At 40.8% G+C, this 22805-nt stretch overlaps 1 protein-coding gene across 5 annotated transcripts in view; it reads right to left on the reverse strand.

Moving 5' to 3' along the window:
* The window catches only part of TBXAS1 (thromboxane A synthase 1), a 250975-nt gene that overhangs the window by 79144 nt on the left and 149026 nt on the right, over positions 1 to 22805 (reverse strand). For all 5 annotated transcript variants that reach the window (XM_065852977.2, XM_071798152.1, XM_065852991.2 and 2 more), the window contains 3 exons: positions 17079 to 17167; positions 13828 to 13976; positions 11999 to 12129 (listed from right to left, as the gene is read on the reverse strand). In XM_065852977.2, coding sequence (XP_065709049.2) covers positions 11999 to 12129; positions 13828 to 13976; positions 17079 to 17167 — 369 coding nt within the window. The remainder of the gene's footprint in view (positions 1 to 11998; positions 12130 to 13827; positions 13977 to 17078; positions 17168 to 22805) is intronic.

A 22805-nucleotide genomic window follows, 5' to 3' on the forward strand; every position in this document is an offset into this window, starting at 1 on the left:
GGAAAGTGAATAAGCTTTTGTTGCTTTCCAGAAAAATATAATCATAATAATAATAGCAAAACATTAATTACATTCAGACAAATCATGTTTATCCTGTGTATGCGCTTGTGACTTCTCTGAATGAGAAGAGCAGCTCCCGATCTCTTCTACCCTGACATCTACCTCGCATCTCCCTCAGATCTTGTCAAGATCTTATCAAACACCTGGCAGTAAGCCCACTTTTGGGATTGTGACCCTCTGGTCAGCTCACACAATCAAGTGAAAAACAACAACAGAACAACCGGAATAAATAATAAATCTCATAGAAGTCAGACCATGGCTATTTAAATCCCTGTGTCTTAACATTTTGGTGGGGCACAACTATAAGCCCACTATACCTGCTGTAGCATCTAAAATAATAGCATTCCTAATAATAACCTTTATCCTTGAAACATTTGAAAAGGGGAGGAAAGAACCAGTTTACTATATATATATATATATATATATGTACATACATATACATACATATAAATAGATAACATCTTCGTATTAGCACAATTACAGCCATAACAACTGTTAAGGAAAAAAAAAAATGTTTTGTCTCTATTCAAAGCTGAGTCAAATCACTGTTCACGTTTCAGTGCTCCAAAACGACTTGGCTAATTCCATACTTCAGATTTTTGCTCACTAAAACTTGGAAAATTTGAACCAGCTTGCACTTTGCTCACTCCAAAATAAGCTCATCAGCATGCTCGGTCATGAGCTGTTACACTATTGCTTCCCTTGACTCCTGGGCAGACATCCTGACCAGTCCTGCAGCCTGATGGATGCTGTGCAGAGAAGCAGCACCTGGAAAGGCAGCCCCATGCTCTGGTGACCCCTCAGCTGGAACAAGGGCCCTTCTGCGTGCCCAAAGAGCAGCTGTGACATTGCTCTTAGACTGTGCAAGGAGCAGATTTAAGCCCTGGTGAAAAAAAAAACAAAAACAAAACCAAAAGCTCCATCTTTCCTCCTGTCTCTCTCTCGGGATACTACAGCCAGTAGAACTTACCCAGACCCAAAGCCAAGCCCACAGACTTTCACCTCCCTCCCTTTTTAAGGGGCCAAGTTACATACACACTAAAAATCAGAGCTCGCAACTCAAATACTGACAACAAATTTCACTGTGGAGCAGTTTAAAACAGGCAGCAGTGATATTCATTAAGCTGTTAATAATGGATTGTGGCACAAAGCAATTTATCAAGTTTCCATTGTAATTAAAATCACTGAATATTTGGGCACTTGCAATGCACCTAGCCTTCCCTGCTTCTGAAGCTTTACATTTTAATGTGAATTATGGCTCCCTCTCCCCAGAGACCTGCTAAAAAGCCCGTTTTAATTGGTATGTTTTTAATCGCAATTACATTATTAAAAAGTGTATATTTCTCTTGAAGGGAGAAAGGAGGTGCTCGGGTGCCCTCCAGTCTTTGTCTCGCTTAGGTATAGCTTGCTTATCCCAGTGGGAGGCAAAAGTGGATAGTCACTGCGAATAAAGCGGAGAAAGTCATGCAGAGTCACAGGCTCTGAAGCCAGGGCAAAGCTGCCATTGACTGCGTGGATGTAAGATTTCCTAGGTGGATTTTTGGGGGAGGGAGAGGAATCACTGCAATCATTCTGGCTGTTCTTTAGCAAAAAGCAGAGGGATTCCTGCCTCGCAGCCAGCTGACATCAAGGGCACATTTTCGAAAGCTTCTCCTCAGTGCTTTCAGTGACAGACAATCTGTCGTTTTTCCACGATAAGTAACTCTTATGTTAAGTTATCCTCAAAATGTAGGTACGATCATGAGCGGCTGGGGTTTAGCAAAGGCCTCCGGCTCTGCTGGCTCCAGCAAGCTGGGGAAGGAGAGGCAGCCCCTGGGACATGCTGGGCATGGTGGCAAGAAGAGAATTGCCCCAGTAAACGAATTGGGTCACTTTTACGCATTGAGATGGTCAAACTGACTTGCCACCAGTTTCCAAAGAAACGCAACTTCATGTGCTTGACATCCAGACATGGACCAGATAAATGTCTCTCCTGTTGGCAAGAGCAGATGTCGATGTCTCTTATAGTAGAAGTATGGATCTGCTAAGGTGAGTAGACAAAAGAGAAAAGGAAGAAATATCAAAGGAGTGCAAAGTAGATACCAGCAGTTGAGACAGATCAAGGGAAAAGCCTCAAGAGATCAAAACATGCCAACAGATGGACAAGGCAGTTCAACCAGAATGAAATATCATTGAGTAGCTTTTTCATAACTGCTTCAGAAAAGGTCATGCTGTATTGCAAAAAGAAGGTAGTGCATGGGGTTGAGAGAGGTCACTGCAGGGAAACAGAGACACAGAGAGACTACAGAGACAGGTTTAAAGATCACCCACTAAAACCACAAACACTGCAACTCCCCTCCTCATTCTGGGAGCAACTCAGGAAGGAAGCATGGTGAACCTACAACAAATAAAATTTAAAAAAAGGATGAAATATGAAAGACAAAACTGACAATGTTTAAAATGACAAAGAAAATAAAAGATCTTTTATTGTAATTAGGTCAGTAAATCTGTGATTTTTTTCTAAATTAAGAATTTAGGTGCTATGTTCTAGTTAAATGTGTCAGAAGAAAGTCTGTCTGTAGAGACAAAGTACCCAAACATGCTATTGCTCTGAATGGCAAGGTAAAAGAAATACAGAAAATTCACAGGCCCAGTCAACAGATCCCTTGCAGATTTAGATCAAAAGTAAAAGTAAGTTAAAAAAAAAAAGGGGGGGGAGGCTATGTAAGTGAAGATTAGATCTGATATCTCACCTTGACATTAAAGGCCACCACCCTGCTATGCAAAAAATTAATCTCCAGATGATTTCATTTTATGGCAAGATTCCCTTTGTTTGCTGATTTGAAAACCCCACACCCTGGATGAAGACCATATGACAGATTAAGCAGAAAAAAGGGAAGGGCTTTCCGTGACCTAAAGCAGGATCTTGTGAGAAAATTGGGAGGGGCAGACCACAAGGGTAATGTACAGAAAAGATGAGAAACTGTAAGAAGGAGAAGTCAAAAACGAAAGGGAATGTGCTTCATTCAATTCAAGCAACTTTTTTCCTTTCAGCCAGTGGGATGAATACAGAGACAGTACTGTAAAGGAAAGCAAATTACAAGAAGTGGGAAAAGACACACTGGAGAAGATTTACTTTATGCTGAGGGAATCGCAAAGGGAAACTGTGCTTCCAAGCCTATAAGAAAATGACCCCGAAAGACAGATGTAACATTGATTAGGCTGGATATTTTGCACAGATGAGCACATACTACAGAAAGGCTGTTTTACTGACTGATTTGGCATGTATCAATAGATCTATGACTATATCAGATTCTGCCCTGAGTGCTACAAAAGAAAGGCAGCTGGAGATGCTTTACCCCCTTTCCAGAAAACAGACACCTTGTTCTCAGCCCTGGACATAGCAAGGTTTCCTTGGGTCTGTGTAACTTCTGTGACCCAACACGCAGGAATGTTTCCCCAAAGACACACAGAGACCCAACAGGTTGCAACAGCCTTGATCCAATTATTTTCTCTGATTGGAGTATCAGGTGAGATGCTAACTAACCAAGGGACAGACTTTATGTCTAAGGTCATGAAACAGCAGTACTGAGTACTAGGTATAAAAAGTACTAAAGCCTGTGCCACATCCTCCTCAAACAGATGGCCTTTCAGAAAGATTTAATCAGACATTGAAATGCATGCTGCGAATACTCATTACTAGCACAGGATCAGGCTGGGACAAGTGGCCAGCACTGACGTTATTGCCTACAGGGAATTACCACAGGCATAAACAGGATTTTCAATGTTCAAACTTCTCTCTGAATAACAAGCACAGCGTCCCCTTGCCATCATAAGGGAACATAATGCAAAAAAATTCATCATTGGGTGGGGTTGCAGAGGCGAAGCAAGAGACCCAGGCCCAGGAATAACCACCTTTTTCTTGGCTTTCTCATCCTCCGTTTTTCACCTATGCTGGTCAAACTGCCATAAAGCTCCGTGACACAGAACAGGGTTTGCTGAATCCCACTTTCAAAGGACAATGAGCTCTTGCTCTTCTTACTTTTATGGACACATAAAACAGAGCCATGACCGCTCCCTCCTCTTCAGTAACAAGAACAGGAAAAACAGGATACGGCCACAATAACCAGCACCTAGAGGAGGTGTAAGTACGGCTGGCCAAAGAATAACAAAAACCAAAAGACAAGCACTTTTCTTTTGATCTCCCCTTCAAGGATGTGGTGGTTTCTTTGAAAAAGACAGGTTTGACTTTTAATTCTTTCCTCCTCCAGTTTTTCAGAAAAATATTACTGCAAACATGATTTGAAAGAGTCCCTAAGCTATCTTTTGGCCCGGATTTTTTATAAACAATATTTTAAGTGATTGATTTTACCATATAAACACAATTTTAAAAAGTCGCTGAAACCCTTGACATTACCAACAACCGAGCATGTGGGTTTATTTATTTTTCCTCCGCATAAAAAAAAAGGTTTTTTTCAACACTAAAAATCCCACCCTTTTCAGTTCAGAGATGTTTCTCAGATGCTGTAGTTTAGCAAAGCTAAATGTCCATCTTCACTTCCTGCACTGGATGGTGAAAACAGGAGGAAAATGCATGCATATCTTATTGACAGACGCTTTTAAGTCCTTCCTCCCTGTAACTCTGAAGGCATCCTGTTGGCCTAATGACTTCCCATGGATTAATGCTGCTATAGGGAGGGTCTGAACCTCCCCTGTTCTCCCCAGAAAGGATAAAAGATACCATTATTTGAAGGTCCTCTGAAAGAGCTCCACCACATGTCTTAGAAAGTGAGGTTAGCTTTTTCCTGCATAGATACTCACATTTGCTCAGTACTGTCTGCAAGATCATTCTTGGCAACTCTGGATAACCAAAAGTTTCATCACCGTAATAGGTATTAATACGCTGGTCCTTTGAATTTATTTCCATCCTTTGGTACAAGCCTGTGTTCTTGCAAACTGAAGCATGTGAGTGGTGCTCCAATAAGTCAATGAGATTGCTTATGTGTATGATGGCAGTTTGGACCCCAGGTTGTACCTTAAGTGGGACGTACAAATTATTTAACAGGGACACCACTCCTGTCACCCTCTGAAGAAGAAATGAAGATACACAACAGTGGCTGAAAAAGGCTAAAAGGAAGTAGGCAGGGATGGAGGTATTGGAGAAAGAGTCCCAGATGTCAAGTTTATTTTATTACGGTTGCTGCAGAGTTTGCTGGAGTAGGGCAGATAATATATATGTTATACCATCTGCCCATTCCTTGTCTAGGACCCATAAAGTACTCTGATGCGTAACCAAGGAGGCAGTAAAAATGGTGCAATAAGAGCAAAGGGTGAGCGGTAGGAAGCAGATGTGGTACGTGCTTGCTGGCAGCAGGTAACCGAGCAGACATTTGCTCTTTTCTTGTGACTGAAGTGCTGGTAAAGCACTGGGTTCAGGGTGTGCTGGGCTGCAGAACCAGGACAGATGCAGCAGTAATGCAAAACTCTTCTTGCTTCCCCCATCAACACGCCTCAGGGAGGTGAGAAAGTCACCGTTCTCGTTACTTATTCTGTCCTTGATCTCTTTTGAGCAGAAAGACTGCAGAACTGCATTTCATGATGAAAGCACCTCAGCCAGACACTTCAGCCCAGGCCTGAAACCAAAATACCACATTTCGTAGGCCTGCAATTCATCATGGGAAAGATAACGACAGACTGATCAAGAAATTTCAACTGGTGACAAAAAGTAATGGGGATTTCAAGTCCATCTCAATTCAAGGTTTTGAGGCCTTGCTATGTTTAAACGTCCACTTAAGAAATCCTGAGGAAGTTATAAAATTCATTACATCTTTAAGGAAAAAGAAAAAAAAGGATTTTTCTTCAAACGTGGGAAGGAAGGAACACAATTTTAAAAGCAATCAGTAATGGCTTGATTTTTTAAAAAAGGTGAATAACTAAAATGCCTTTTAACATAATGCCAGTTTTTGAGAATCACTGCATGCTGCCCAAGCACAGACACCAGGATTTAATGCTCAAAAGGTGTTTAACATATTCTAGCAGAACGACACTCTTCTGCTTAAAACAGCAGAGATACAGGTTTGAGATTTGGGATCAAACCCCATATTTAGCACAAATTCCCTCTGTATCTTTAAGACACACATTTACCTTTCTGAAAAGCCCACTTCACATTTCCACCCGACAAAGGCAGTGGATAATGACATAATCAAACCATAAGAACAGCCCAGAAGAAAAGAATTGCAGCATCCCTCCTACAGACTTAGACAAACAAAAGGACCAGACTGATCCTTTGTTTTACTGACTGATAAATCAATAAAAATGGATTATTTAATATTGCTGTGTAGTGTGTATCCTTAAATGGACACCACCTTCTTTCAAATATAAACAAGTTCTGCTTGGTTTTCTACAAAGGCAGGAAAACTGCACACTATTAGAAGGTGTCTAATCCTCCCATCTGCTGTTTCCTTAGAAAAATATTTACTTTCTAACATCTGTACTGCATTTCCACAGTTCAAACACACACATAGCTCCTGGAATGTACATAGTATTTAGCAAATTTTTAACTAAGTTTTCTTAGTAATTGTATAGTTTTCCCTTGACAAGGAGAGGATCAGACTTTTTCATGAGGATTACCTCTGCTCAACTCATTTCAAGCAGCTCTTGAATAAAATAGTTCATTAGTTCATGAAAAGCAAAAACTCCAGGGTACTGCTGTGGAAGGAAGAGAAAAGAACAGAGTGCCACAGTAATTAGGTTTTCAGATTGTGCCTTATCCTACAGAATGCAGGTACACACAGACATGCCCCTCTTCTATTTAGGTAAAGCATTGAGGGGAGCTTGTTGCACTTTTTTTCCGTGGGAATCAGTGTTCCAGAGACAGAAGTGGTGGCCAGGCCATCATTTCCCAGAAAGATATTAAAAGATACTATTTCCTTATAGTACATTATTCTTGCTAGCCAGTAGTGCAAGGGCAGCTCTCTCCCCTTAGCAAGCCTTTAAACAGCTTAGTTTTAGACTTCCTCAGACTTCAGTTTCCCAAACCTTTTAGGCTCCCATGGCTGATGCTGAAAAACTGAAGGATTTCTGCACACCAGGAATCACTCAGGCCTGTTTGGTTGGGTGGGTGGTCGAGGGGCAGCACAGCCAGTGGCTTTACTTGCCAGGGATCGGGAAAAGGACTGGTATGAATAAGGATGAGAAGTGGGGAAAACTGGAGGGAGTTTGCAATCGTTCACTGGCAATTGCTGTCCAGAGGAAAGTCTGTTTTGATCTAGATCTAGCACAACAGAGTACAGAGCATCCCAGGGCCATACCAGTTCATGGCAGGTTAGATCACCACCAGGACTGACAGCACCATGCAGCTTCTTGGTGGCTTACACCATGTGGCTCATGGGCAGCATGGTTTACAGCAGCACAGCCTTCACGCTCTTTTCTTGTTTAGAGAACAAGTCTTAAGAGGAGCAGCTGAGGGAACTGGGGCTGTTTAGCCTGGAGAAAAGGAGGCTGAGGGGAAACCTTATCACTGTCTTCAACTACCTGAAAGGAGGTTGTAGCATGGAGGACGTTGGTCTCTTCTTCCAAGCAGCAAGTGACAGGAGAAGAGTAAATGGCCTCAAGTTGTACCAGGAGAGGTTTAGATTGAATACAAGGAAAATTTTCTTCATGGAAATGGTTGTCAAGCACTGGAACAGGCTGCCCAGTGAAGTGGTTGAGTCACCATCCCTGGAGGTGTTTAAAAGATGTATAGATGAGGTTCTCAGGGACATGGTTTAGTGCTAGATTTAGGTTAATGGTTGGACTCGATGATCTTTAGAGTCTCTTCCAACAAAATGATTCTATGATTCCTTCTGTCTGCCCTGTACTTACACGAAAAGTATTCAGATAGCATACAGGTCTCCAGCCACACTGACTAAACTGCCAACCGAGAAGTCAATGAATACAGTTCTGGTGACACTTCTCTGTGCTTTGTCATCCTTTCATTTCAAATCTGCTTGAGACTACCAAGAAACAGCTGATCATCATCAGAAACATCATCAGGTCACTACCTACCTGGCATGGAACAATGACCTTGAATTATGCATTCAGAGCAGACAGTATGAATGGAAAAATCAGGAGATGCCAGAAGAATGTGTTGCAGGCTCTGTGAACTCTCAGTTTTCTTTGTTAAAGGGCACGTATTTTGAAAACTGGACTTTCCCACAGATCTGTTTGGCTTTTCAAAAAATAATGCTTTGCAATATCCTTAAATAGTTACATTCCAATTGTTGTTAGGACTATGAATTACAAATGAAAATCTGGCCTTTCATCTTCTGAAGCGGCTTAGTTTCAACCCGCAGTTTTAGAAAGGAATCTCATTTTGAGCACCATGAAAGACTTCTCCATCTAGGTATCATCACTTGAAACAACATGGTAGCTTAAGAGCTGAGCTATAACATGATAAAAAAACAACTCTTACATGAATAATGGTTTACATATCAGATTATTAAATGAAAATCTATCAAACTATCATTTATTGAAGTAAACAAACAGTCTATCTGCCCTGTTTCTGGAAACATTTTGCCTAAGGGAAAAATTCAAGCCTGGGCAGATAATCAGGATAAGGTATTTGAACACTTAAATCCTGCTGGAGTCTTCAAAGTAGGTGTTAAGTGGTGCATTAAATTTGTGCTGTTTCTTCTGAGCCGGATGAATTTACTCTTTTGTAAATAATGGGAAAAGCATTTTATAATAATTTGAATCCATGAATAAATGTAATATATTAAAATTTCTAAAGTACTACCACTAAATGTTTTTATACATACGCCAAATAAGCGAAATAACCAGGACTGAAATTATTTGACTGACCACAGAAAGATAATATATAATTAAAATGACATCTGCAGCACCAACGGATGGGATGAGAGAAAGTGACATCACAGATCTCATATAAGCTGCAAGCACATTATTAGATCTAAACCTGGCTGCAAAATGACTATCTGCCCATGGGATTACCTTTAGGCATTCAGAACCATTGTTTCATTTACTGATAGAACAGGGATGATAACAGGCTGTCTTTGCTTGTCACATTGTTTTTTGGCCTTTCTTTATTCTTCATTCATGTTAGCTGCAGATGAGAGGAAGACAAGCTCCAGCTGAACCACTTTCATGGAGCTTTTCATTGTTTCAGCTTGTTTCTTTTTAAAAAATTTTTCTTCCCCTCCCCACCCCCGGCCTCCAAATTAAAAAAAAAAAAAAAAGGCACTTTTAATGTGATAAAATCAATGAGGAGTAAAAGATATACACAATGTACCATTTAGGAATATGGCAACCTAAGGAATACCCATTGGTCTAATGCAGCACAGGGAGACCGTAAGATTTCGCTTATAGCTCCCATTATTAGCACAAAGAACGAGTAGCTACCGGTTATATCTCAGCCTCATTAAAATTCAATGCCAAAACTCTGAGTGACTTCAGTGGGTACATTTCATCATTTGAGACCTAGGACACAGGACGTAATTCTCCTTCAAACGTGGGGCTATCTGGGACACTTAATCTCTACAGATTACATTTCTGCATTAAATTGGACACAGCTGCATTTTGATGTGTTTCACATACCATTTCAGTGTTCCTGGCAAATTATTAAGTTGCTTATATCTGTAACAAGACTCATGTGCCACCTACCTAAAATCGTCAAAATTCTAAGAGCACGTAATGAGATGGGCAAAGAAAAGGGAAAAAAAAAGGAAGCTCCAAATTTTTCAGCCATTTGTAAAAGCCATGCTAATAATGCTGAGCAGCAAAGGGGACTTAATGCGCTCTCAAAAATATGGTCCTAAGTGTCTAACTCCCAGCATTTGAAACAGTTCCCATATGCCAGTTTTGCAAACTAAGGCAGAAGTCCTGGAGCAGGTGGGACCACAGCCAGTCATGGACTCATGCATACCCTGTTAGGGTAAACACGGGCCTTGCACTTTCCGCCACACTGCCCTGTTCCTGTGCAGCTACTGCCATGTGTTATCTCTTACAGCACCTCCCAACCTACCTTCCAATTTAAGCTGAAACCTCTGCTCCATCTACCACCAAAACCTGCAAACAGGCTGCATATGCAGAGAATGCTGCCTCCTGCTCTTGTCACTACAATTTTGCTTTTCTTTGTGTTTTCTCCTAACCATACCCACCTGATGTACTTCATCTTAGCCCGCAGTTTCAGGGAGTGACCATCTCTAGTATAGTGAAGGAATTAGCTCATGATTGATGCCCTCAGTGCTACTGCCACAGAAATACACTGCATTTTACTAATAGTAGTGAACACATTAACTTGTTTTAATCCACATTATCTTTTTTAATTTTCCCTTTTATCTTTTTATAATTGATACACAGAATAGACTTTTCATGGACACCCATTTGCATAAATATTTGATTCAAAACTCTCCATAGATACAGCCACACCAATATGTCATTAGAAGTTCACATTGGATCTGTGAACTAGAAATGAGGTGCCTACAAGCAGCTTAGATACACCATCCCTGTTAGAAAATATTCCTCCAGCACTCAGTCTGGGCCAGGAATCATGTTTATGAATCATGAATTGTTTGTGGGCAGTCAGTGGGGTCTACAATCTTTTGGATGAAAAGAAGGATGGAGACAAAGACCTAAAAGCTGGTTGGGGGAAAGACTCATAAAGGTGGGCTGAAGGAAAGACCAGAAGCATGTGGTGATAAAGCACAACAGATACAGAAGTGAGGCTTCTCTGCAGAAAAAGTCAAAGAAAAAGAGCAGAACATGCAACACAGCAAAGAGCAGCAGTATCTTTGAAAATCAAATTGATTTTTAAATGTGTCCTAGATGTAAGGTAGGATAAACTAAAATCAATTTTTCTCCTGAAAGGTGACAGTTGTGAGTCTATGCTGTGAGAAGTTGGGAGGATCCATTCTCACCTGTGCTGTTAACACATCAGAATTGCTCTTCATCTCAAACTGGTAAGAAACGTCTCTTTCAATATTAACAGCTCCTTAGCGTGTATGTTGTAGTGTGTTTCACATCGATTGATATGTAGAATTTGTCTCAGTTACCTTTAAAATGGAATTCTCATTGATATTCTTTGTTTCTCACTACACATCCATAATTAAGTGGTTAACTTATTTTTAGGGATATTATGTACACTCTGCAGTAAAGAATGGTCCAAAAGGACAAGCAGACCTGGAGAATTTTCGTATTACAGAACTGAATCACATGCCTACATTCCAAATGCTTTGTGTATCTAAAATAGAGAGACTTTCATAAAAATACATGTGCTTTCAGACAGTTCATAAAACAACAGTGATTAAAACAAAGCAACAACAAAACCCAGACCTGCCTTATGTCCAGACAAAAGAGAAATACATGGGTAACAAATGACTTGCTAATAACACATACTGATTAGTTTACATACTTCAGGCAGAATTTACCACTTTTCTCTTTAGCCATCTCAATATCAAGTGTGTGCTCTTAACCAAACACTCAGGTTCTTTCAATTTTCAAAAGCAATAGGAACTGTCACAGGACTATACAAAACCTGTCTCAGCTCCTAGGTAATGACTGGGTTGAAAGACTCAGTGGGGGCTCCCTTTTCTCTGACCGTTAAGGAAAAGTAGCATAGAGAAAACACCTGACCTCAAGATGAGAAAAAATTCTACAGAGTGAATCCTTCCTTCTGGGTCTAAAAAAGTGGATTGAAAAGTCATCCCAGATGTAACATTTTCCGCATCCTTATTTGAACAGAAACACTAAGAGAAGCATTCTTTCCTGTAACGTGTTAAGCATTCTGCATCAACACCAAGCCTGGCTGATGGAACGTAAAGCTAAAAATGAACAAAATATTCACTAAATTGTTTTGACTGTTCAAACAGACTGAGTTTGCTTTTTCAACTGAGGCTTATGCCACTTCCATTTTTTTCCTCAAAATATTTGCTTATCCATATATTTATCACAGAAATAGCCTTACCTCAGCTGCATCTTGCTGGTCTCTGAAGACAATTGCATTTTTTATGCTTTGGATAAAAAATCCATTTAGTTCCTTTTGTTTCTTGTTTGGCAAAATCCGAAGCAATGGGACCATTATGAATGGGAAAGAAACTGTAAGAGATTTTAAAGAAGAAAACAGACTGTAAAGGCATATAATATCCTCCTCCATTAATATTATACAACTCATCAAGTGGGATGTATTACTTTTGTGAAACCTGTTTTTTTCCTCTTTCTTTCTCCCTCCCCTTCTTTTTCTTCCACCCGTATAGGCTGGTAAGGGATTTTCTTTTAGAAATTCCATGTTGGCTGGGACTCCCCTGCCAGACAGATGCCTTCCTAGCTTGCTTCCACAATGCCTCAGGATTTCAGTTCAGCTTCTCAATGCCACAGAGCCACCACAACAAAAGGGAGAATTATTTTCCCTGCCTACTCAAACAATGACATATATAGAAGGCAAGGGATCTTGAACTAGCCTAGCAGCTTATGGCACTGATCCATGAAATTGTGTAGTAGTCATTCTCACTTACAGTTCTCCAATATTAGGATACTCATTTGCTTTTTTTTTTTTTTTGCTTCTCTAAACAGGCCACAGACTCCAAAAGTGGGATGTGATCACAAGGATGGTCTCCAGTCCATTGCCTTTATAGCCAGGAACTAGAAACCTGAGTAAAGTCTTGCATCTTAATAAACACCCTGTTGACTTATGAACAGCTTAAGACTAACAAATCAGTCATCAGAAAGCCCCTGTGCTGCCAACAGGGAATGCAATGTGGAAATTCAGACCACATAACATAGCAGCAGAAAGAGATTAACCAAGGAATCCAACACCAAACCCTACAGAAAATTTCTTTCATGAAGGGCATGGTCTTAGGCATATAGGGGCACATTTTTGTCCCTTCAGAATTTTGTCACAGATCACACTTTGCAATCAGGTTAAACATTAACCCCAGGACATTTTGGATACACAACTCCAGAAGGAAACAATTCATGTGCTACTAATACAGGTGCAATCTGTAATGCCAGCAGGATCAGATGGGCACAGGAAACTTTGCCACTGTGCCACCTGACACTACTGTGAGCAGGTCTAGATAGCAAGATGGTAAAAAGCTCAACCACCTCGATTATTCTGCGGCTTCCTCAGCTACAATTCTTAGTGCCCTTGCATTTAACTAGGCCATCATCATCTTGCATCCTTAACTTTCATGTCCTAGAATCAAATGGCTTTATACCCCGTTCTTGTGTTCCTTATCCACCTGAAAATAAATACATTCTCTTAATGATAGCCTGTGCTAGCACTTATCATCTTTATCATTTATAGCCATCAGCCAGGCTGCTGTTGCTATTCAAATAAGAATTTGCAGGACTTATACTATCTGCTTATGCTCTTCCACCTCTTCTCTTTAGGCAGTTATTAGCCCACTGTTGTTTATGGGCGGGATTTCAATTTCTACCAAACAGAGTGCACAAAAACTTTACTCTCAGTCTCCAATGGGCAGTTACTCTGTTTTAATGCGGAATTGTATTACAAGAAATATCGTAGAAACTACAGGTCCTAGAATCCTTCCACTCAGATCAACCTGGAGCATTGCTTTCCCAGACTCTCTGTTTCTGGAGGAAGTTGCATGAATAGTAATGAGAGTTGTATGGTGGAAATCTCAAGGGTATATTTGGCCTGTAGACTGCATTCTGAACACCTTGAAATTAATTTAGCTATACATCTTCCTGCTCCTGCTTCAGAATATTTTGTAATTTGAGAATGACTTTTAGAAAATTACCATAAATAAGTAGACAAAGGTAGACTATACTCACGGATTAGAATGAGGAGAGGCTTAAACAAAGACATTTCAAAGAATGTTCTGCAATTCTTAACGAAGGGGTCATCAGGATTCTTCTGAGAATCCACCTCAGTACCAAAAGCTACGCTACCAACAACATCCAAGGTAAAGCAGTTGTAACACCTGCGTTGAGTTGGAGAGTGATAAACCATTAGCTACAAATTACATATCTGTTAGTATCTTGGTTCTACAAACATCACATAACAGTAATTTTTGCCTCTGATTTTCTTTTTGGTTTAGATTTGAGCTTTGCCAACAGAAGATGTTTGCATCATTCTGACAAATGCTGGTTCTTAATAATGATCACCTTTTCTTTGCCTACAAACTGAACATACTTTCATACAGCTCAATAATTTCACTAAAAAAAAAAAAAAATTATTTCATTTATTACCTAGAAATCAAATGTAACAGGTCAGAGATTCATAAGCATTTTCTTAGTATGCATCCTAAAAAAAAAAAGATAATTTCTTTCTCATTTTGAACTGCAGAAACCACATCTCCCACTAGTCCAGTCTAAATTCTCAGTGACAAGAGGTGCTTAAGTAAAATTTCCTGTCAAGGATTTCCTTCATCTTGATAGTCCCTTTGTGATGCAAAATTGTGGTCAAAACCAAGAGGAACTGACACCAAGTGAAAACTGTATCTCTGCAGAGAAGCAGCAAATGCTTTGAGAACTACAAATGATCTGTGGACCATGATCTAGAAACTTCAGAACTTACTGAATCTCTCCTCACATATCTGACCATCTATCCAGTTGTGTCACCATCTTTATTTCTATTGGGAATTAGCAGCTATATTTAGTTTTGAGACAAATGGACTGAGAATGCAAAATATTCTTCAAATTTGATTTTTCCTACCTCTGGCCAACTGTGCAATGACTGTTCTTCTATGTTCCCTTACAAAAGGCTAGTATCAAATTCTCTGGTGTTTTAACCTGAGTGAGCATGTAGTAAGAAAAGGACAGGACTCGGGCCCCAGTGTATCCTGCATGTATATTGTAAAGCAGCATTTCTAAACTATGATCTTTGGGCACTGTGATTCTGATGACACCAGAACAGATTTGGAAGATAACAACAATACTGCCAAGTTAAGTAACTTACTTGAGTTTTCAACTCTTACACAAAAAGAGACATTACTGGAAGTTGAAATGTTAAAAGCAGGGGCACAGCAATAAAACAATCATTTCAGAAGCACTTAATTCTCTTTTTCAGTACCTTGGTGGGGTAGATAACTGAACTAAGTTTTGAGTGGCTGGCAAAAACCAAAATGGCTGTAGAAAATTAATGCACAAGACAACAGGAGGTTGCAGGTAGCTCAGCATGACCCCGTAATGTGCACCTGCAGCCCAGAAAGCCAACCCTATCCTGGGCTGCATCAAAAGGACCGTGACCAGCAGGTTTGGGGAGGTGATTGTGTCCCTCTACTCCACTCTCGTGAGACCCCACCTGAAGTCCTTCATTCAGCTCTTGGCACCCCAGCATAAGGACATGGACCTGTTGAAGTGAGTCCAGAGGATGGCCATGAAAAAGATCAGAGGGCTGAAGCACCTCTCCTATAAGGACAGGCTAAGAAAGTTGGAGTTGTTCAACCTGGAGAAGTCTCCAGGGAGACCTTGAAGCAGCCTTCCAATACCTAAAGGGGGGCTACAAGAAAGCTGGAGAGGGACTTTTTACAAGGGCATGTAGTGATTGGACAAAGGGCAATGGCTTTGAACTGAAAGAGGGCAGATTTAAATTAGATATAAGGAATACATTCTTTACCATGAGGGCAGTGAGGCGCTCAACAGGTTGCCCAGAGAAGCTGTGGATGCCCTGTCCCTGGAAGTATTTCAAGGCCAGGCTGGACAGGACTCTGAGCTATGTGGTCTAGTGGAAGGCATCCCTGCCTATAGCAGGGGTGTTGGAATTAGATGATCTTTAAGATCTCTTCCAACCCAAACCATTCCAGGATTCTATGATTCCATGATTTACATCCAAAAAATAGCTCCCAAGGCAATTCTGGGAAACTGCAGTGCAATGAGAATCACATTTATAAATGTCAAACCTGCTGAAATGGCACTATTATAAAAAAACCGGAAGATCATATTCTGAGATGGTCAACATCATTCATTTATACTTTCAAAAGGTCTTTTCCAAAGTGCCTCTTGGGAGGTGAAACCCTATCATGGATCAATAGGTAAAAGACCAGGCAAAGAAAAAGGAAAAATGGAAAAAAGGGAAAACCCTGGAAGGACTCAAAAGGTCAATTTTCATTAGAGCACCAGGGTAACTGTAATGTATCTCAAGGTTTCATAGCATCTCTGCAGAAATTTAATAAAGAGATCTCTGTGCACACACATACACTTGCGTGCGTACCCATACATGCACTTGAAAAGAGGTGGATGAATCGTGGGTAAATATCTATTTCTTTAGATGACACAAAATTATTTGCACTGCTCCAGTTTAGGGAAAATCATGATCAACTTCAGTAGCGCTGGCCAAACCAGCAAATTAAATGTATGCAAAATAGTGCCTATTAGAAAGAATGCATTTGAACTACTCATATGCCATACGGAATCCTGCAAGAAAAGCTTCTGCTTAGAGAAGGGGCTAGACAGTGTTGTGAAGATTTCAGTGAAGACCTCTGATGAAAAAGCAACAAAAAAAGATAATAGGATATTAAATGCATAGCAAATGGGAGAAAGCACAGTATGGAAAATATTAAAGTGTCATTTTATAAATCAATGGTGCATTCTCATCTGGAGTACTGATCCCATCGTTTCACAAAAGGCTAGCATGCCATTAGAGGGGGTTGGAAGGAATGTGGTAAGAATGATTAAGTGCTAAAAAAACCTCATGTAAAAAAAGCAAGAGGGTGATGGACTAGAGGGATTTGATACTAGATCAGTTCCTTTATTTGTACATTATTGGCAGGCTGTAGACAGTGGACTGGACAGGGACTGATGCAGCTTTCTTTTCTGCTTCCAGCTGTTAAAACTTCATTAAACAACAGCTAGAAATATAATAGATGCTTTTCCAAAATTACTTTTCAAGTATGCAATGGCTGCCCCCAGGAGAAAAAGCATCTATCAGACACATCTTCTATTAAACTATGATCTCCACTTGTAAAAGAAAGGGAGGGGGAAAAAAAAAATCTTCTATACAGTAAGCACATATTTAAAATAACTGCTGCCATTGACTTTTTTTTTTTTTAATCTGCTACTAATTTCTGGCATGTTGAACATACCTCTGGATATCAAAAGCTTTGCCAGAATCTGCATAGACTTTCAAGTTACACAGCAGGACGTCACAGGCCTGGTTTATTAGCGGTGTCATCTAGAAAGGAACACATTGTATTGTGAAAAACATTAAAACGTTAAAAAGAAAAAAAATAAAATTACTTTTATCCAAAAGACAGGACAGATCTCTCAGGATACTCTGCTGGTGTGGTCAAATACTTTTGCACAGTTAAGATGAAATGTTGGGACTGTCTGCTAAAAATAAACCTACACATTACAGGGATGCCTTTCTCCAGCTCTGGGCCTAAACATGAGAGGCCCTGTCGCTTACCTGACCTTTGGTTCTTGCTTACCTTACTATATACATAAAGAGCTATCAAGCAAAGACATTCTCTTTTTAATCATTCCCTGTTCCAGTTGATGATTTATCACAATCCATATTTACAATATATTACATTTAGGCTACACATGCTCCAGGGCAGAAGGAATATTTTCCATAGTTCTAAAGTCCATTAAAGATATTAGCATGAGAGGCCCAGAATTTCCACCCTGTTGTCCCTCAATTTGAGGGATTTAACCTGTACATTAGAAAAGCACCATGTATACCACTACACGTTGCTGTGGGCAAACTGCTATTGCTACCTGAGGAAAGGCTTTTATGGAGCAGTGATGCCATTAAATGGTCATTCATGTGAATTTATTAATCTAATGGTTCTTTCCTGTCACCAACACATGATGTTCAGGTAGACTTACCCACAGCTTGGCTGTAGTGAACAGTGCAATAGTCTCCTCTTTAGGACTTCATGGAAACCATGACACAGGACATGATCGAGACCTCATTGAAGTCTCTCTTTAACTTTTTGCATATGAAAGGCATGAGACACTTGTCTTGATTACACCTACTATGTGAGGGCAGAGGAAGTGTGTAGCAGCAATCCAGCCATGACCCTAAAGGCATTATCTGCTATTGCTCTTTCTCTGTATGGACTGCTGAGAGAAACTTATAGCCTGCAATTTGATACCACAGTCTTCCCTCAACAATGATGCCAAGCATCAGCAGATATATGCACAGAAACCTGCCTTTCCTTCCCGAAAAACCTCCTTCAGCATATGGATGTCAACAAATATGAGAACATACTTGCCTTACTCCTCTGACATTCTCGTTACCTAAAAAGGCTTACTGCAGCCTCTCAGCACACTCCGAGAGCTATGCAGCCTGCCCAGCCAAGTCCATTTTGCTTGGCACTTCCACCTCTGAGAAACTGGCACAACACTTTGTGCACAGGCATGTTGCCACCCTAACACATGGGCAAGACTCTACGCAGTCAGAAGGCCAATGTGGGAGCAACCAACATGTTTTCCAAAGGCAGAAGTCTGAGGAATGTGTCTTGCTGCTCCTGAGGTCCTGTACCTATATGGGACAGAGCAGGTTGCCACTGTTTCATTTCAAAGCCGAATTGATTTGGGCTTTGCCACAGTCTCTCAATACAATTCTGAAGCCAGATAAGTATTTGGCAAAAGTAGCAGTTATGTCGTTTGGGAGGTGCATATCATGTTATGTGGCAGTTTTCTTCCCCTTTTGGCTTTCTAAAGAAAGTCTCCTGCAGTGAGCTTCTTCTCAAATGGTTCAACAAAATTAACACGTTTCTGTTCAACAGATTGAACAAGGGTGAAATGCTTTATAAGTCTCTGGGTCCAGCCCCTCCAATGAACTGAATCAGTCAAGGAGAACAAAACAAAAATCCATATTTTTACAGGTATGTTTTCTAAACAGATGGTGATCATTTTGTATTTTCCTTTTATTGCCTTATTTTCTCTTTTATTCTTCATCACATCACCAGATCTGCAACCACCCAGCTGGTTGCTATTGCTTTCCAACAGCTGGCAGAGATGGCAGGGGCGCATATGTCTGGCCAGGGCATCTCAGAGCCCCTCTGCACTTTTCACATTCCACCAGCTTTTCAAAATACCATTGCAATTCATTTCTAGTTTTAAGATATTTTTATTAGTGAATCTAACCATGCAAAAGGGGAGAGGGGCATATGGATCTGATTTATTGTTAGTATGATAGGACAGAGCCATATCAATGAGACAATTATTTGCATATGAAAGCTATGGGGGATATCTACTCAGGAATCCTGGATTAGGTTTGGGTTTTTATTCCCCTGAGGGACACAAATTAGTCCAAGATTGCTAACTATAATGCAAAGAACACAGACTGAAACTTTCTCAAGTCCCTTAACACTTAAAGTCTTTGTTCAGCTGTCAAGAAAAACAGTGTTGGGGGAGGTGAACTATACCAAACTTTGAAAACAGGGACAAAACCACACATGTTGATTCGTACCACCCTGGGTATCACTAACTTCTTATACATTCTCATTTACCAGTCAGAACATAAAAGCTGCATAACCTGCCTGAGTTTCAGTTCTTAGTGGGTAAACAAACCCCAGCTGCTCTGTGTTCAGATTGGCTGAGAGTAACAGGATGAAGAAAAATCTAAACAATATGGTCCCTGTAAATATTTGATCTGCCAGTTATCTAATAGCAAGAGTAGCCCAGAGTCCAAATTTATTTCTTTCTGCCAAAGAAGAGCATTTGGGGTTAGGGTTTTCGTGATGCCAGGGGCTTTGCTGTATAAATCCTGCCAGCATGCTATTTGGCACACAACAACAATTAGTTTCTGATTCTCAGTATGTACAGTGCATGGGGATGTTTGCTCTGTTCAAAGGCATCAGAGTCACGTTCCTCTAGTTAGATGTGGTCCTCAGTATTCACTATTATTATTTCCCTACCATTAGCACCCAAACTATAAAGTAGAAGGCTGGAACATATTCACTCTAGATAGACACACTGGAGATATTACTGTTCACATACAATATGCAGAGGTCCCGTTGGGCCTCTTATCCCACAACTCGGATGAAATATCAAGGGAAGGAGAAGGAAAAAGGACACATCTCTAACATAAGAACTGCTTCTGTACCAGATTTCAAGTTCCTGACTAAAACCAGGGAAAGAGTGGAGTGTCAGGAAGATGTTTGTGAGAGGATTTGTTTCCATCAGCTCACGGTAGGGTCCTGCTATTTATTCATAGGCACAACTTAACAAAAGGACCAACTCAACCAGACACTGACTTGTGGCTCAAGGACATCCACAGTTCACATACCAGCTTCTACGTTAATTATCTGCTTTGTCTCAGGTAAGCATACTTGCTTTGCTGAGTGCCAATTGCAGTTTCCAAAGACCCTTCCAAAATGCCTCTGAACATCATGCACAAGCAGAGTAAGAGCAAATCAAGGAAACCTCAATGGTTGGACTGTCAGATCTTATGTCCTAGTGAGGTCTGGAAAATCTGCGTGCCCGAGAGTGACACTAGAGGATTTTCCTGCACTGTTCTGCCATGTTGTCACAAGTTCTGCTTTGTGTCTCACTTAGTTTGAAAGAAAATGCCTCAACACAAACTCGACTTTGCAAGTTATTTAGGACAATGCTACATTATGTTCTGCTCTCTTCTTTAATTTTTGTGTTCTGTTTTGTTTTAATGGTTGGTTAATGGAGGAGAGGGATTCCTGGCATACTGATAGGAGATGACAAGACTACTGCAGCACCATCAGAATAAATAAAAATCAATAGGTTTTCTGCTGGTGTTGGCTGTAAAAGAGAGCAAAGCTATTTATCAAGTCTGACAAGGGGTCCAGAACAGCAGGATCATCACAGGCACCGCAGCAAAAAGAAAAGGAACAAAATAAGAAATACTAAATAGAGAATCAAGATTGGTACAGCAAGATCACTAATATATCAGCTTGTTTCATTACATAATAACTGAGGAGAGCATGACAGGAACACAGTGAAATGCATCTTTTACTTAAGGGCCTCCAGGTATTTTACTTCACCAGTTCCTCATGAATTACATCTTGGATCAACATTCAGTGGATGGTATTATTCCTGTTTAACAGATGAAAGCCATTACATGCACAGAGAATTTACGTAGCTTCTGCCAGATCACCCAGAGGCAGTCAATGGCAAAGCTGCAAGTGAAACTTCTTGGGTCTCCTGCCTCCTGTCTCTCATTTCTCATTCTTAATGCTCCCATAGCAATGGCACCATGAGGTCCAATTCACAGATCACACTGGAAAGAGCTAATTATCAGATCTGCTACCAACTGTAGTGGCATCCTTGGGTGTATTACAAGGGGGGTGGTCAGTAGATCGAGAGAGGTCCTCCTTCCCCTCTACTCCACCCTGGTGAGACCCCATCTGGAATATTGTGTCCAGTTCTGGGCCCCTCAGTTCAAGAAGGACAGGGAACTGCTGGAGAGGGTCCAGCATAGGGCAACAAAGATGATTAAAGAAGTGGAGCATCTCCCTTACGAAGAAAGGCTGAGGGAGCTGGGGCTCTTTAGTTTGGAGAAGAGGAGACTGAGGGGTGACCTTATTAATGTTTATAAATATATAAAGGGTGAGTGCCATGAGGATGGAGTCAGGCTCTTCTCAGTGGCAAACAATGATAGGACAAGGGGCAATGGGATCAAGCTGGAACACAAGAGGTTCCACTTAAATTTGAGAAAGAACTTCTTCTCAGTGAGGGTAACAGAGCACTGGAACAGGCTACCCAGGGAGGTTGTGGAGTCTCCTTCCCTGGAGATATTCAAAGCCCGCCTGGACACATTCCTGTGCGACCTCACCTAGGCGTTCCTGCTCCAGCAGGGGGATTGGACTAGATGATCTTTTGAGGTCCCTTCCAATCCCAAACATACTGTGATACTGTGATACTGTGAATCTCTTTTGAGATGCTACCAAATCTTACTGTAGGATAAAGCTTAGAGGTCCACTGATTTATGCTATGCTCACCATTGCAGTATTTGAATGTAATGTTATGTGGAGCCAAACCTTCCTTGGTTGGAATGGACTGCTTTACTAATCTTTACATACTTGTTAGAAATAGAAAAATAAAAAGGGAGAACATACAATGTGTAGAAATCCATAAAAGCAATAGTGAAACGATGCACAGCTTTTAAAGACAAATTGAGGAGACAGAGAGAGAAAGATAGAGAAGGTGCCAGAAAATCTTGAAAAATGTTAGGAAAACAGCTCTCTGTGTACACCCAGCAATCACTACACTGGCTACCCAGCAGCTCCATAACCTCTAGTTTCAGTTAAATGCTCGTAACTGTGCAAACTACAAAATTTCTGGGATCAATTTTCCCTCTTTTGGTGACTGGCTGTTGGAGATTTTTGCCAAACTGAGGAGAAATTCCTCAAGTTTACTGAACTTCTCAGTGACACTACACCGCTTCCATGGAGAGACATGGGCAAAGTACACCTCTGTCCCCAGCCACAGCAGCTAGCTGCCTCTGTGGGGCATTGCAGGTCAAACCTTAGCAACATAATTTAGCTCTGTCTTGGATTTTGCCCTCCAGAAGCCAGGCCAAAGAGTGGATGATCAGCTTTTTGTTATTGCTAGTGTTGAAGCTGTCCTTTGGCCTAGTAGTAGATTCTTGTGTTTCCAAAATGGAGATATCAGGAACCTACACTCAACTCTCCAGCCCTCTGTGCATCTTCTATCTGAAGCAATTGCTACGGGAAGCACAAGGAGTTGTTAACATTTATTGCTCTGTCACAGGCTAATTGTTGCCAGTTCTCTCAGAGCGTCCAGACAAAGTCTGTGTTTGGAGCGGCTCATCAAGGGGAACCACTGTCCAAAGCCATTCGGGAGGTCTGCAGTCTCTCCAGCATCAC

Source organism: Patagioenas fasciata, chromosome 1 (assembly GCF_037038585.1).
Source record: "Patagioenas fasciata isolate bPatFas1 chromosome 1, bPatFas1.hap1, whole genome shotgun sequence".
Lineage (NCBI taxonomy): Eukaryota > Metazoa > Chordata > Aves > Columbiformes > Columbidae > Patagioenas > Patagioenas fasciata.